Source organism: Ixodes scapularis, unplaced genomic scaffold (assembly GCF_016920785.2).
Source record: "Ixodes scapularis isolate PalLabHiFi unplaced genomic scaffold, ASM1692078v2 PGA_scaffold13__105_contigs__length_92229423, whole genome shotgun sequence".
Classification (NCBI taxonomy): domain Eukaryota; kingdom Metazoa; phylum Arthropoda; class Arachnida; order Ixodida; family Ixodidae; genus Ixodes; species Ixodes scapularis.
Window position 1 is genome coordinate 52,319,231 of NW_024609839.1, and position 16,552 is coordinate 52,335,782.

At 46.2% G+C, this 16,552-nt stretch overlaps 2 protein-coding genes across 2 annotated transcripts in view; one reads left to right on the forward strand and one right to left on the reverse strand.

Annotated features, from left to right (window-relative positions):
• The first annotated feature begins 740 nt into the window (after nucleotides 1–740).
• LOC8025357 lies at nucleotides 741–3,747 on the forward strand. The gene is made up of 2 exons (XM_029988056.3): nucleotides 741–1,021; nucleotides 2,136–3,747. The coding sequence occupies exons 1-2, from the start codon at nucleotides 741–743 to the stop codon at nucleotides 3,745–3,747; spliced, it is 1,893 nt and encodes a 630-aa protein (XP_029843916.3).
• An 11,777-nt stretch (nucleotides 3,748–15,524) lies between these two features.
• LOC115327112 overlaps nucleotides 15,525–16,552 on the reverse strand; it is a 50,497-nt gene continuing 49,469 nt past the window's right edge. Inside the window, exon 9 of the mRNA XM_042289634.1 lies at nucleotides 15,525–15,592. The gene's annotated coding sequence lies outside the window, so the exon portion shown is untranslated. The remainder of the gene's footprint in view (nucleotides 15,593–16,552) is intronic.

The following is a 16,552-nucleotide window of genomic DNA, read 5'->3' on the forward strand; positions in this document are numbered from 1 at the left end:
CGGCGAGAAGAAAAAAATCGGAATCGGATTTGCATGGAACTTTATGGGAGAGTGCGCAAAATAAACCAAGATCACGACAGTCCTCCATTGAAAATCCACGAGAAACCATCTCCGTCAGTTTAGCCGGTCGCCACCGGTCGCCCACTCGGAGTGAGAGTTCGCGGTGCTCCACATAGATGGCGCCACAGAAAAAGAGAAAACCAAGGAGGACACAATCCGGTCGCTCAATTGGCTCTTGTTTCCCCACCTGTCTATCTTACACCCTGGTCCGGAGCTTGATTCTTATTAAGCTGCTTGGCAAACTTCGCGTGTTACGAATACTTACCTTGAGCATACGCAAGATAAAATATGACTGAGGATTCCTACTATATATGGATGCTTATGCGAGGCCAATAGGCTGTGAGCGCTTATGCGCCCTTGGATGTGTGTATTGATTTTTCTTTACACTTGAGCATTACACTTTTTTCACATGAAACACATACTGCGTTAATAAAAAAAGACTGATGGAATATACATTAGCAAGTTTGAACAGATAGGTACGATCACAGGCACAAAGAAAAAAACAAGTAGGTGGCTCTCAAGCACTGGTTACCGCTCATCCTGTATGTTCGATTGAGGATCAAACGAGAATATTTACTGACGCTTTCACTGAAGTCAGTTTTGTGCAGCATCTGTTAAAGCAGTGCACCCTCCATGTCTCCTTCCAGATTGCTGCTCGTCACAGCAAGAAATCTCGAACAATGAATTGGCCGCCAACCAGCTTACGATCCTTCTTTGTGTTAATTGTCGCCTTGACCATCGTGGTCGTCTTTTGTTTCGGCGTCTTCACCAAGACGGCCGGGCCGTATTTTGTGGTGTTCCCCAGCGAAGACCTTCCTAGCGTCAATCACCTCGCACCTCGTATTCAAACATCTGGATGCACGATGCCACAGTTCGACCCCTTTGACCCGTCCGTGAAGAAGCACTTCAAAAAGGCGAACGGCAAGGCGTGCCCTGGAAATCCCAACTTCATCTCAACACGGTCGGTGCACATTTGCTTCTATGTTGGGGATAAAAGAGGGCGTACTATTTTTTGTTGTTGTTTTGTTTAGGCTTTAGAATACAATAAGAAAGTCGTAAAATCTTCATTAAAGGAGATAGTGCAGGATAGTTAAACGGTGAGGGGGGCAGAATATAGGAGGCTAATTGTAACGATAAGTGAAATCATTACCTAAAGTTTGTTAATAATGTTTTAATTAGTGAAAATAAACATGGTTCCAATTAGCAACTTGCTGGGCGTCAGCGAAAGCTACTAAATCACTCAATTTGATAAATGTTTGAAGCTCGTGGGAAGCACGATAATGGTGCAACAGGCGCAAAGCCGGAGACGTGAAAACGTTGATGATTTGAGACGGGAAAACCACGCGGGCTTGTTTTCGCAACCCCAGCCTTGAGCCTGTTGCACATGAAGGATATTTATCGGCCCGCCGCACTTCCCAAGCTTTGCAAGGATGGAGGAGGAGGAGGGGAGGAGGGGGAGGAAGAGGATGAGGAGCTGAGGAGGAGGGGTATACCCTCCCCTCAGTACCCTTCCCTCCTCCTCCCCAAGAGCTGCGCTCTAATTCGGCGTTACTGGGTGTTGTAAACGCCTTTCATTTTTTTTCTCGTCTCACCGACACCGACGTCGACACCGACACCGGCTTTTTTGCGAAAAAAACAAAAAAAACTAAAAAGGTTTTTGAAAAAAAAAGAAAAAAAAAAGAGAGTTAAAGGTGAATTTGAGAGTATTTTTATCCCGCGAACCTGAATATCGCGTTCGTTTTCCCCGAAGGTGTAACTAAACGCGAGAATACACGAAGTATCTCCAATTAGTCGTCACGTCATTAAAAAAAAAAAAAAAAAACTCTTTTGGCCGCCAAGCCCGTGTCACTCGTGAAGGCAGCGCGTGCAATTGCAAGCTTGCCAGTTCGCCGATTATCTGATTCACTGAGTCCTGCGGATTTAATGTAATGTATTTGTACCACTCATTGTTTTATTTCCCGCAGAGAGAATCAAATCACCTAGACGTTGGGGCTTCAAAAACGAGCACTTTTGCTAGAGGAGTCTTTGAACTTAAAAAATAACACCAAAACTGTTTGTCTTTTTTTTTTTTTCAGAGATGGTATACCTTTCATCGAGAAGGCGGCCCTCTTGTTACATAAGGTTCCCCTCGAAGATGTGGACTGTTTTTATCGGGAAATATTTCGAAACCCCCGACACTTCATGCCAGATAACAAGCATTTCTACGGAGAGAAAGTCCCGCTGAAATTCGGCGAACATCTAGACAAAGAGTTCGTTCTCGTGGAGTGTTCCCAAAAATCGAAGCTTACAAAGGTCTTCCACAAGCAATTCTTGCTCAATCCCATACTAAAAAAAGACGTGGAGTTGCGGTGCCAGGGCGTAAAGAGAAGCACGTCACACAACTTGAGCGTTTTGATTTTAGGTTTGGATTCAGTGTCTAGCTTAAACTTTGCGCGGCATCTACCCCAGACTGGAGCTTTTGTTCGGAAACAACTTAAAGCATTTGAACTCTTTGGATACAACAAAGTTGGAGACAACTCTTTTCCAAACCAACTTCCCCTCGTCACTGGAATGAAAGAAACGGAAGTCTACGATTCTGTTCTGCACACATTCTGTGACAAACTTGACTTGATCTGGAACAAATACGCGGAGCGCGGCTACAGAACTATGTTCATGGAAGAAACTCCATATTACAGCCTGTTCAATCATCACCTAAGTGGCTTTCGAAATGCCCCTGCCGATTACTATGGTCGTCACCTTTTTCAAGCCATAGATGTTTTTCCTAACCAAAGGAAGGTTGACGGTGTGTCCTGCTTAGGGCCACGCATCCAATTTGAGATGCTGCTTGACTACCTAGCCCAGTTCATAAATGAAATGAAAGGTCGACCATTTTTTTCTTATACCTGGATTAGTGAGATAACGCATAACACTTTAAACAATGCTGGAAAGGCAGATCTACCTTTCCTCCAGCACTTTCAGAAACTAAACAACTCTGGAGTTCTCAACCAGACCGTGGTAGTCTTCCTCAGTGACCATGGTGTTAGGTTTGGAGGCATTCGAAAGACACTTATTGGGAAGTACGAAGAAAGACAGCCTTTCGCTTTCGCGATTTTTCCGCAGTGGTTTCTGGCATCGTATCCTCACGTTGAGGAAAACCTTCGAACGAACCAGAGGCGACTTCTTACCACTTTCGACATTCACGCAACGTTGATGGAGCTCCTCGACTTCCCTCAACAACCCCGTCCACGGACCAAGTACGGCCTCAGCCTCTTCCACGAGATACCGGAGGCACGGACGTGCGCGAACGCTTCCATTCCGTACCACTGGTGTACTTGCCAAACGGACGAAGGCGGCCAAGTTCCACCGGCATTCGCCACTCTTCTTGGCGAACACCTCGTAGCTGAGATCAACGAGCGAATTTCGAACGAATCAAGAAGATGTCACGTGCTTAAGCTTGACAAGCTTATAGACCTTAGGACCCGCCTAGCGTCGCCACGGGAGAGGAATGCCACTGTCAAGCATTACTGGGTCACTCTTCAAGTCACACCTGGCGGCGGCGTTTTCGAAGGAACGCTCCGAGTGAATGAAACGGGCGGAGGCGTGTCTGTGCTGGAAGGAGTGAGCCGGCTAGATAGCTACGCGGACTCAGCCCGATGTATCAGAGACCACTCGTTAGAAATGTTCTGCCATTGTTTTAAGAAAAAGTGAGAACGATAATAATGTTTTATATATGTTTTTCACCGTTCGTCTCGACGTTGTCAAGTACGGCCTGGGGGCGCCGCCATCTTGCTGCTGGTGTGGGTAGATCGTCTGATAGACAGGCACTGCTGAGGCGTACCCACGACCTCGACAATGCTTGACTATCAGACGGTCTAAGCACACCAGCAGCAAGATGGCTGCGCCTAGAGGTTGTACTTGAAAACGTCTATAGTCGCTGACAGCTTGCAGGGTCCGGCTCATTATTTTAACGGTGCCTGCTTTGCGATTGGTTCTTCAGCGACCTTATCGGCCGATACCGCAACGTGAATGGCTGTGATAATCTCGAGACTCCCATGCCCTTCATTTCTCAAGCTGTCTCTGACTCGCTGCATGTATCCCTTTTTTTATGGTGGTCAATAGAATCATTAAACTTTTACTGTATTGGCGGATTGCATGGTTTGTCATCAATAGCATTGCACATCTTTTAATGAAACTATTATGACTGATCTTGGGGTGTTAACAGTCGCTTCTTACCAAGAAGCAATAAAACTTTATTTTGTTACGACGAAAAAGTTCACAATAATTTTCATTCAGATAATGTTTTGCTCCCTTGGTTTATGCGAGCACACTCAATGCCATGCCTTCTACGACTGCCTGTAAAGGTACGTAACCTTTATTTTTGAGGCTACGGGCTTGATTCTTAAAGGTTCGATGCACGTACCGGTAAATAAAAAAGTAAAAAAAGACACGCTAAATTTTTATCCAAAATTAAATTTTATTGTAACGCACTTGCTCTGACAATTCATGAGTTGCGATCAAAATGTTCAGATACTAATTTTGTAGCATAAAGAGAAAGACTAGAGCAGTAATGCGCACCTAGTAGTCGAAGGCGGGGACCCCCCATTGGTCATTATGCCAAAGGGCGTTCTGTGAACATTTAGAGTTGCGCTACATGAACTTCTATGGTACGTGCACGAGCGCAATGAAGATTTCAGAATAAACTGGAAACCACCCCTACAAACAAATATTCCTATCCAGAGTCACGTCGTATCGCCAATTTTCAATAGATTTTCTATAGACCTTCTTTCAACCGAAGTCAACAAAGTACAGACAATATAGGAAGGCTATTGAATGTTTATCGAAACGTGTCAATAGACTTTGTCACCACACTTTTATAAAATATCTATAGACTAGATTTGATAGAGTAAGAAGAAGCAGTGCGGAAAAGCGACATCACACCCAGTTGGAAACTCCTTGCAGAGGCTGCTTTTTTCGACTGCGTCAAATAATTATCACTGCTTGCAATGCTTTTTAGTTGGAAATAAGAGTCACCAATCACTACAGAGCACATTTAATATTATTGGCGATAAAAAGCAATATACTTGTAATCTTTTTATTTTCTCGGGTGGCCCTCGCTTAAATGATTGCCTTTCAAGTGTAAAGTTTATGGCCGTGGATCAGTGAAAACTACTGAGTTCGGGTGACCCTCGCTCAAATGATTGCCTTTGAAGCATCAGTGAAAACTAATGAATTACTAGTGTCCCGAGCGCTCCGTAGCAAGTGAATTTCCGATAGTTGTGATGTTGAGTCAAGGAAGTTATAGTGGGCGGAAGGTGGCGTCCGCATTTTCCATACATAAAGCGATGTATAACGGTAGTACGAGTGGCCACAAAATGTCCTCTCATTCACTCGGCTATTGAGACGATTATTTTCCAGTGTCTTTTTACATCTACTAAGTTTTCCATCTTTGACCACAGTCTCGGATAATTTTCATCCTGATTAGAAAACTCAGTTAATGAACGCCGCCATGAAAATATGGGGCAAATAACCTCGTTGTCATGGCATTGCCATGGCAACGCGATTGACGCGATGCCACAAAATGTTGCCTTCGTCTTTAGGCCATTGAAACGATCCTTTTCCTGCGTCTTCTTTGTTCTACAAGTTCCAATCTCTTACCACAGCATCAGGCCATTTTCATCGCAAAAAAAAAAAAAAAAAAAAAACTCAGTTCATGAGCGCCGCCATGAAAATAAAGGGGGGGGGGGGGGGGGGCAAACAACTGCGTTGCCATGACATTGCCATGGCAACGCGGTTGTTTGCTTTATATTTTCATGGCCGCATGCACTGAATCAGTGTCGGACAGGTGAGATTTGGAGCCCAACACTTGCCTGACAAGTAGGAAGTCGGCGTGTAGCGGACGCTGTCGACGCCGAGCCGGGAGCTTCGGTCTAGAGCGAGTCGTCATAGCGCGGCTTTGGGAAGCGAGCTATGTTAGGGCGGGTTAGGAGAAGCGTACAAACCCTGCGTCCAGCAGATGTTCGTTTCTCTCCGCGATGATAAGAGTGTGCATTCACATCGAAACTTCTTTTGGTGCACCGATCGTATCGAAAGCAAGCCGCGACAGCGGGCGGACGAAGCAGACCGCAGGCACGGAGCAGACGACCGAGCGGCGAGCGGGTCGGTGGCGTCGGTGCGCAAGGCAGTCCGGGATTGAATTCTTTTTCCGGCGCCGCTAGGTATGACGTCATGCCTGGTACTGCCCTACTTAAACGTCCTTCTGGTGAGTGCATGTTTCCCTGGATGCACTGTGACAAACTTAAATGAATGCTCAGGACTTATTATTTTTTTCCTCGCGAAATGTCAATGTATACACCAACTCAACTCTCCTACGTCACGCCGCGGTGGTGGCGCGCCGGACGCACTTCCGGTCTGGAGCGGTGGGCAGAAGTCGCCGTGCCAGACATGCATTCCTGTGTTCCTTTGGAATAAACGAGACAAAACACCTGCCTTCTCGTCAAAATGCTGCGATGGGGGCTTTACCAAGACAGTCTGGAAAGGTTTGAAGATCAGTTTTCATGTGTTTTTGCACCCTCCGTTCGTCCGAGAACGTGGACAGTAGCCGTGAAAAGGGCAAACCAGACGCTGTCGAACTACGATTGCGTGTGCGGGCCACAATTTGTGGTCGCCAGATGTATTTGCTTTGTTCTAACATGAACGAGGGAAAACCCTCAAGTTGTCCGGACCACCCACGGGTTCAGTGCGTCTTCAAATTCACACGGCCGCCTGATCGTTCGAACTTTCGTCTGCTCTTTCAAAGTTGTCTGCTTTTTGTCGTCTGCTCGTTCAAACAAAAGCGGCCCGTAGACCAAACTTTGACCCGGTGATTGCAATAAGAAGTAATTGCAGGCCTCAAAAGGTTTAAGTAGGCTCGGTGTAAACAGTAGATAGAAGATGTTAATTATTGGTACCGGTGGCCATCACCTATTTGTTACGCTTGGTCTGTTCCCGCTTCCGATTTTCAGTATCGACGTCGATCATCGCCGCTATCTTTTACACTTTTGCAGCACGAGCGACGTCGAGACCGAAAATAGCTACAAGAATCTCTTCATGGTTTTGGCGTCCATTTCTACAGCGTTCTTGCGAATGAATCGCCGCACGTCAAACTATTTACGGAAAGTTTAGCGGCGTAACGAGCCTTGATATTTTCGCTCAGGCGATTCAAGTGGTAAGACATTGCGATGAGAACGTAGAATCGACAACTCCAACGCGAAAAAGAGTATGCAGACTCACACAAAAGCCTACAACGTGACATTCGAATGGTTTGTTGACGCGGGACGCGGTGCTTCTTGCCCGTACTCCATTGCGCGTGCGTTCGAACTGTCGTCTGCTCTTTCAAACTTGGCTGCTTTTTGTCGTCAGCTCGTTCAAACGACAGCGGCCCGTAAACCAAACGTTGACCCGGTAATTGCGATAAGAACTAAGTGCAGGCCTCAAAACACATTTGAAGGTTGGTTGGGGTAAGTCGGCTAAGTGTAAACAGATACAAGAAGTTGTTGATCATTGTTACCAGTGGCCATCACCGACTTGTAATGCCCGATTCTACTTGCGGTTTTCAGTATCGATGTCCACCATCTCAGCTACGAATTTCAGTCCGAGCGACGTCGCGACTGAAGATAGCGAGCAGAATCTCATCGTGAAAGTCAGGCTTTAGAGACCATTCTGCGGCGTCCACGTGAAATGAATCGCCGCACGTCACATTATTCACGCAAAGTTTTGCCTCGAAAGTTTTGCTGAAGCTGCTCAAGTAGTCAGACATTGTTAGGAGGGCGTAGAATCAACAATTCCAACGCGAAAAAGAGAACGGGGACTCCCACCGACGCCGGCAACAACGCAATTCAATGGTTTGTTTATGGGCGACGGCGGGCTTCTTGCCCACCACCCACCGCGCATGCGCGGCGCCGGTGGCGTCCGCTAGGAGCGCTCTGGTTTGTTTGTAAACATGAGTTGGTGTATAGAAAGGCGATAGAAGCGTTGTTAGAATTTATGTATGTTTTTATGCAATTTTTATACAATTTTTATCAAGTCTATTTACACAAAGGCCTACAGAAAGTTTAGTTATAAAAAAAGTCGAAAGGTAATGAATTGTGAATAGACAGATTGACACATTTTCTTCAGAATATCTATAGCCTCTATACATACTTTTCTATAGCAATTCTATAGAAAGTTGATACATATTTTTTGTAAGGGCGGCTGTACAACACTAGAGCGCACGACACTAGAGCGCCGACAGTAGAGCGCCGACAGTAGAGCGCTACGACGTTAGAGCGCGCGACTCGAGAGCGCAGCGACGTTAGCGCGCGGGACTCGAGAGCGCAGCGACCTTTGCGCGCATGTCATTAGAGCGCCCGTCACGAGAGCGCAGAACCAGTCCAACGCGAGTGGCCCGACCCGACGGACCACTTGTTCGGACATCGCGTTCACCGCGCGCGAGGGAGGAGGAGGAGAAGAGGGTACAGATGAGGCATACCGTCCCCTCCGTACCCTCCCCTTTTTCTCCTCAAGAGCTCCCCTCTAATTCGGCATTACTGGCAGTAGTGAACATTTTTCATTTTTCACTTCGGAGCTTATTCCTGTACTACAGTTCCATTTGTCTTTTTAGGAACTCGTTTTCATAACCGGCATCTCCTAACATTTCCCACTGTCCTTTGACGGCTTGCGCGATGAAGTGCACACATGATTTCTCCATAGCGTTCCTAATTAGTGATTTCACAACACCTGCTTTCACCGACTTTGCGTGGCAACGTTTCTCACTTAAAAACCGGCTTTGCAGCTATCTTTCCGTAGTCCCAGCAAAGACCACCCTCCATGTGAATACGCAAATCCATATAACTACAATACTCCGTTGTCCGGCTGTTCTACAATGAACATAAGCTCTGGAGCTGCACCCCTTACTGCCTGTTCAATGTGTAATATACTTTTCCCGAAACGCGGAAATCACTATATCGTCAACCTATCTCTTTATAAAGCCTGTGCACGGCGAACGGTCAGCCAACGCATCAGTGACCGTAGAGTACAAGTTGTTTAAGTATATTTCTGCTAGCATCGGAGCAACCGTTGCCTGCAAATGCAAATCAAGAATGCAAAGAAAACTGTTTATCGCTACTCCTGATTTTGACTGTAAACTCAACAAATTCAAGTCCAAGACCTCTGAAACTTGCTGCATTAGTCTTGCCTTCACTAGAGATTAATTATAGTCCTTTTATGACCATTGAATCAACTGAGCAGCCCTTTTCATAAAACCCCTCAAGGACATTGATGAGTTCATTTGAATTCTTCAGAGCGAGACTCTTCTCCAGATGAACCAGATTTAAGCCTCGTTGAAGGAACCACGAAACAGTGTTTCGCCATGTGCGGTTTTTTACTTAATTACTGTACGCAAGGGCTTTTCGGGCTCGGGTTTATCAAGCATGATCATCATCCACCAGCTCACCTACGCACTCACAATCTTTGCGAATTTGCGATAGATCTTGACGCATTGGTGCTGTGTCTCTGGAGACGTTTTTTACAAAAAAAAAGCTGACCAACGAATCCTATATAATCAATCCTTTAAATTTATTACCGCAGCACAAAGAGAAATAACAACTCGAACATAAACGTTTTAGACATGATTAGACACCGAACATCTACAAGAGGATAGTGCCTATCCTCTTGTAAATGTTCGGTGTCTAATCATGTCTAAAACGTTTATGTTCGAGTTGTTATTTCTCTTTGTGCTGCGGTTGTTTCTTCGATATTCAATACATTTCTGAAATCTTTGGTATTCGAATATTTCTGAATCAAAGCACTCTGGCTCGGCCCTAGAAGATTGGACTACTTTCTAAGAACAAAGGTGGAGAAGCTACGGTTCTGTAGAATGGAAAGAACGTACAAAGCGATAGACAAGTCTTTTTTCTTCGTAGACTCTTTTCTGAGACATGCAGAACGGGCATTGCCTTAAGGTTGTGTTCATCAATAACAGAAGGTGACGTCGTCACCGTACTCGACGCGTCAAAGAATTAAGATTTTGGAAAAAAGTTGTCAAATATATTTCGCAGATTTGCAGGGGAGGTTTTCCAGTGTCCGTCAAAAGGCTGGAAAGCTCTGCATCCGGTAAACTTGCGTTGAGCTTTCTTCCGATGAGGTTTTTACTGAGATTTTTTTGGCGGTGACCTTTCTTCATAACGGTTATGGACGTCACAATAATATTTAAAATTATTTGAGGGACGTTTAAGTAGCCACCATTAAGATCGGAGCCCAAATGCTTGTCAAGAATAGACCAAATATAGCAAAACGTAAACCCAACTGTAGTTCCGGTACCTATATATATGCCCAACCCTACTTCCCTGCCCCCTTTTCTTTCCGATGTCAGTAAACAATTGGATAGAAAGAGTCGTATCCGTTTTATTTTTATTTTTTACTAAAGGCATATTCAATAAATCAAAAATCACCAACGCTCCGATAAGGGGAGTAGCACAATTTTGTTCTGTCTGTGGAGCCGCAGGTCCATTACATATTTTGCGGTTTTCGCTCAACTGGGGTGCGCTCTCGTGTCGCGCGCTCTTGTGTCGCGCGCTCAACTGGTCATGCGCTCTCATGACGTGCGCTCTAGTGTCAAGCGCGCTACTCTCGCAGCGCCCTCGTGTCGCGCGCTCTAACGTCGGCGCTCTAGTGTCGCGCGCTCTAAAGGCGCTCTCCCGCTTGCAGCTCCTGCATTGTTTTCTGAAATCCAAATTCCGGTTCACCATCCCTTTAAGGGCTAGTTTCCCCAGTTTCGTGTCCATGGGAAAATAAATCTCGACACAACCCTCTGGACAGCTACCGCCATCTATGAGCAACGGCGGCAACCAGACAACCGGCTGGATGTCACATCGAGTAAGGTCACGTAGAACGCTCTCCTTCTAACTTTATGGTGAGGCTTTGGCACCACATAATCATGTAACGTAACTGTGATGCAACGTCATTGTGCCACATGATGTTATAATTTCTGTGCTATACACCAACTCATGTTTACAAACAAACCGGAGCGCCCCTTGCGGAAGCCACCCACGCCGCGCATGCGCGGTGGGGGTGTGGGCAAGAAGCTCGCCGTCGCCCATATACAAACCATTGGAATGGGATGCTGTCGGCGTCGGCGTGAGTCCCCGCGCTCTTTTTCGCTTTGGAATTGTTGATTCTACATCTTCCTGGTGATGTCTGACTACTTGAGTGGCCTCAGCGAAATTAACGAGGCTCGTTACACCGCAAAACTCGGCGTGAATAATGTAACATGCGGAGATTAATTCCGCGTGGACGCCGCAGAATGGACGCTAAAGCCTGATTCACGTGGTGAGGTCCTGCTCGCTATTTTTAGTCATGACATCGCTCGGGTTGCAAAAGCCTGAACAGTAGCTGAGATGTCGACGTTGATACCGAAAATCGCAAGCAGAATCGGACCGAGTGAATCAGGCATAACAAGTCGGTGATGGCCACTGGTAACAATTATCAACATCTTTTTATATCTACTTTTTACAGCGAGCCTACTTACCCGAAGCAACATTCAAACTTAAACGTCTTTTGAGGTCTGCACTTCTTATCGCAATTACCGGGTCAACGTTTGGTCTACGGGACGCTGTCGTTAGAACGAGCAGACAACAAGCAGAAACGTTTGAGAGAGCAGACGACAGCTCGAACGATGAGGCGGCCGTTTGAACGTGATGACGCACTGAACGTAGTCCGCAGGTGGTTCGTAAAACTTGACGGTTTTCCCGCGTTCATGTTGGAACAAAACAAATAAATCTGACGACCACAAATATTCCTGAATTCAATCCAAAGTGCTTTCCGCCCAAACAATCGTGGCCCGACGGCCCTTGTTCACGTTCTCGGACGAATCGAGCAGGCAGGAAACGCATGCAAACTGACCTTAAAACCTTTTCCAACTCTTTTGGTAAAGCCTCAGTCGCGGCGTTTTGACGAAAGCAGGTTTTCGTCCGGTTTCTTTCAAAGTAACACAGGAATACGCGTGCCCCATGGCGGCTTCCGCCCACAGCCCCAGACCGGAAGTGCGCCCGACGCGCCACCACCGCGCCGTGACATAACAGAGATGAGTTTGTATATATATATGTATATATATATATAGAATGAGTTTGCATCCCCTGGTATGCAGCAGAGTGAGCACCGCCTCGGCCGTTGCCACAGTTCTTTGGCAGGACACCGCGAGGTACCTGCCTTTTTTTTCTCTTATAAAAGGTGTCACAAAAGAAAATTTACACGGTCTTTTTTACCTCAAAAATAAACTAGGCATTTTTTCTTTGCGACGCCCTGTACATACTATCATAAAATATCGCGCAAGTGGCCACTTCGTTCAATCGCCCACTAGTAACATTTCCCAGACTGCAGATTGCACTTTAACCGCCCGCTTTGACCGAACAAGCGCCCATATCTAGGTTAACCCAGCTTTCAATAAAAGTGAGAGCGCTTTACGTAGTCACAAAAAACTACAGAAAAAAAAAAAAAAAAAACAACAAGAAGAGCAGCTTTTACCTTTACAGCTTGCAGTCAGAGTGAGGGGCCACGTGGCCCGTTGCCGACTAGAAACAATACCACATAGATGAAAAAGCCTTCACGCTACTCCCGTGACGTCGCCAGTGTAGAAAATATTTTTATTTTTATTTATTTATACTACCGGCCGCCGTGGGGCGGCCAAGGTAGGAGGGATACATGGATCAAGTTTTACGAAAAAAGCAAGCACAGAGTGTGGCAGCGCAGCATAAGCCACAGCATGGCAGAAAAACTAGACAGCCGTGCGAGGATTGACCGTCGTGGCCACGACTATTAGCGGCGAGATGTTTTGGTGGCGCCCTCCTATGGTTCCCCCTTGTGACGTCATTACCTTGCAAACAACAAGTTCAATGGTGTTTGTAAATAGCATGGTGGAAGCTTGAAATCATTGCGCTCTCAAAGGAACACTGTACCGTCAAAATTAAAGTTCTTTCATTCCTCCTATTTCCGTCGATGATAAATTGTTTTCTGACGTCATAGTCACCGTTCGGCCAAACGTGGAAGTCCGACCACAGCGACACTTTCGGTCGCGCACGTCGCCAATAACGTTGAAAGAATTAACTGCTCGTATTTGTATATTGTTTATTTTGGTGCAAGTGTCTTTCCCTAAAATACCGCAATTGCAATGCATAATTGCAACAACATTATTTCCAGATTTGCAGCCGCATATGCGGTTAGGGGAACATCAGTGTCATGTCTGGGGAAGCACACACGCTTCCGTAGAGCCATCCAACAAAAATCAACCAAGCCATTGCCTCTCCACTGCTCCCCTTCCCGTCAGATCCATCTTTTGCCTCGATCGGTCGTCGAGACCTTTGACGATTATAGACCCCATAAAAAGTCGACAATCGACACTGGGGGTCTCGAAGACAGAAGCACCGGTACCCTTTGTGACATCACTCGAAGGACGGTGTGAAAGTTGAGGAGTACCGCGAACTTCCATCTGTTTCATTTTTATTATGAAATCTAACGCACGCAAGAAAAATGGGGTTTTCGTTCTTCATTTCATAGGAGACATAGACTAATTCCGGTGGTTAATTGTCCAAAGTTCGAAACTCGTTGCACCGCCCTTTAAGCGTGTTTTATATCCGAGACGTGAGCTACGATCAATACTGAAATCCATTGCAGAAGTATACTCGCATGTAGACCCAGCTGCACCTATTATACTAGTACAAATGTGTGACATTCACAAACTAGGATAGATAAAATTAAGAACTAGGGAAGCATAAGTAAAACTCTAATCAGGGTGCTAACGGTGGGGAGCTGAATCCCAGTCTATGCTTCACCATAACAACCAGAGCACGAAGGCCAGAAGTCACGACGAAAAGCCCGGACCCTAAAATAAACTATACGATGGCGAGCGTTGAACTCGCAGCAAACTGCCTGCCTCTCCAAGCGTTCGCAGCGCTGAACCCTGTCGGCGTTTTGTTAGTTAAATAGCTTGACGCGCAAAATGCCCACCCAACAGAGTATAAAGGGGAACGTACCAGGCGTTTCCTCTCGCGTAGCTCTAACATTAAACGAACCGAATCAAAGAATTTTCATTAAACTCGCGGCTCGTCGTAACGGCCCACCTCACACCCAGCACCCGCGTAAACATGGAACTGCAATCCTTTGATCCCAAAGCTGACAGTGCAGTAGAAGCTACGCGCCTGTTGGACCATTCTTAAGATCGTTCTTCACCACGTGATCGCGCTGCAGCCCATAGCTTCGCGCAGAGAGCGCGGTCAGGAGACTCAAAAGAAAAGGGGTTGATGAGTCCGGCGAGCGCGTAACTCCCACCATGCTGTCAAGTGAGGGTAACGGAGTATACATGGCTCGCTTCAGCGACCGTGCCAGCAGACCATCTTACGACCCCTCGTATACCGTCGCGCAGAGCGGTTTGTTCCAATAACCGACGACTCCTCCAACGGTCCTCGGTTTAAGGGAAATTGGGGTGATCGTGTTGTGGAGGCAAATAGCGGTGTACGCGTGTGCCACCGTCGAGGCCCGGTTTGCAAGTGCGGTCAAAAACCTTGGGGAAGGCCATCGATCGCGCTGCGCGCGACGGCGAACGCCGGGACTCTGCAACGCGGATTGTGATTATTAGGCGTGCGATAACGAAGTCTATCAATAGAGGCGCTCGTTTCGGGAGATGCGGGTTCGAGAAAAAGAAGTTATGAACCGCCTCCTACTTTTGTTCTGCAGGACCTGCGCCTTGTCGCGTGCGAGCAAGAGATACGATCCTTCGAGGTACATTGGTTTTTGATCCCGAAACCTAAAAACTCTCTTGGCATGTTCTTGTTTTATTTTCCTGACAAGATCTGGGTAAAGACGTACCGACGAGGGTTTTGCTCGATACATTGGGTATTCTAAAATTATAAGATTTTTTCGGGGAACGAAGTGTAGCACAAAAAAAAAAAAAAAAGTGTAATTCAGGGTACACTACTCCCACCAAAATAACAAATTCTGCTCTCATCTTGTGCACTGTGGAACACTTAGGAACACTATGTGACACTTTTAACACGAACACTACAAAGCCGCTTTCTGGCATTTCCCAAAAAAGTGAAGACCACGCGAGTACAGCTGTGATCAGCGCTCAATGTACCCAAGCACACGGGTGCCAATGGCTTTAGCGCCAAGAAAATTGCCCCAAGTAACAGAACTTCTAACGTCACGGTTGTGTGCTGCACACATGAATACTAACCTTGTTGCGACAACTTCTCCCATACTAAGGAATTATGGAACATGTTCTGTAATTCAGTGATATGGAGCATATCATGGCAACAAGGTTAGCATATATCTTACCCATATTTGAAAGTTTTTTTTTTTTTTTTCTGACAGTGTAGGGTGAACCATAACGCGAACTCTTATCTTTTGAAAACGGTTTTAATAGTACTAAAATATCTGCTATATACATATTTACAGAATTTCTTGTAACCTAGGTCAGTTCGTCGGGACAGCGGATGACTTGCTGCTGGCGATTGCCCAGTATGGTAGCATCGACAGCTTGTCGGGGCTGTGGGTAGAAGAAAAAAACGTCGCAACTTCAGCTTAACCGTCGACCGAGCTGCCAGAAGCGCCAAGTAAATGGTCAGGTCTAGAACTCGCTGCTGCAGGTGGTGCGGTCATCCGCATGCCTCCGCCTGAACCAAGGTAACAAAGAACGAAAGAGAACAAAAGTATGACGCGCTGCAGCAGCAGATGAACGAAGTGAAGAGCCGCATCGCAAGCCAGAGGACAGGATATGACGATGGACGATTTGCATTATCTTCGGTGGGTTGTAGGAGGGCCATGAGGTCAAAGATGAAACTGCAAATGTACCAAATGATGACAATTTTATAGAGCTATAAAACTTTATTGTTCAGTTCAAGGGTACCGGATTTCATATTCACATCACCAGAATATCTTAATTTTTAGGGCGGCACATTGCGGTAAACAGCTGTATACTTTCTGGCATAGTCGCCTCATGCTGTGCTGGCAATTACATTATAATAAAGCGTAGCTATGCAAAACAAATACTACATACTTACGAATAAAGCAAAAACTAATCTAAAAGACGCTCATAAATAAAACTAAAAGCGTGTTTGTTACAATCAGGGTACATGCAAAGAAGAAACAGACAACAGAAGGGCCAAAAAAAAACAAAAAAAAACACTTGTTTTGGGAAAAGGCTGCTCACAACCCATGTACAGTATGTTGATACTCTCTTTTAGCCGACAGCCGACGTGCGTGTGTATATCAGTTCCGCATGATGTACATTAAGACCCAAGGCTAGCTGACATCTGCATTGGCTCATATTGTCACATAGAGCAGAGGGATAATGCTAGAGGCCGCTGCCGTTGCTATCAGCAGTACGCGTAGTACTGACGTCACCGGGCGCTCTATAAGAAGAGCACCGTCATACGCGCAGCCAGATCGCTGCCGGCCTCTGCGGAAATAAAGCTGTTTCGCAGTCCTTCCTTCGTCTGGCCACTCC

Coding starts and splice junctions, on each gene's coding strand:
- LOC8025357 (XM_029988056.3), top strand. CDS start 741: ATGAATTGGCCGCCAACCAGCTTACGATCCTTCTTTGTGTTAATTGTC. Junction 1,022..2,135: donor CCCAACTTCATCTCAACACG/GTCGGTGCACAT, acceptor TTTTTTTTTCAG/AGATGGTATACCTTTCATCG.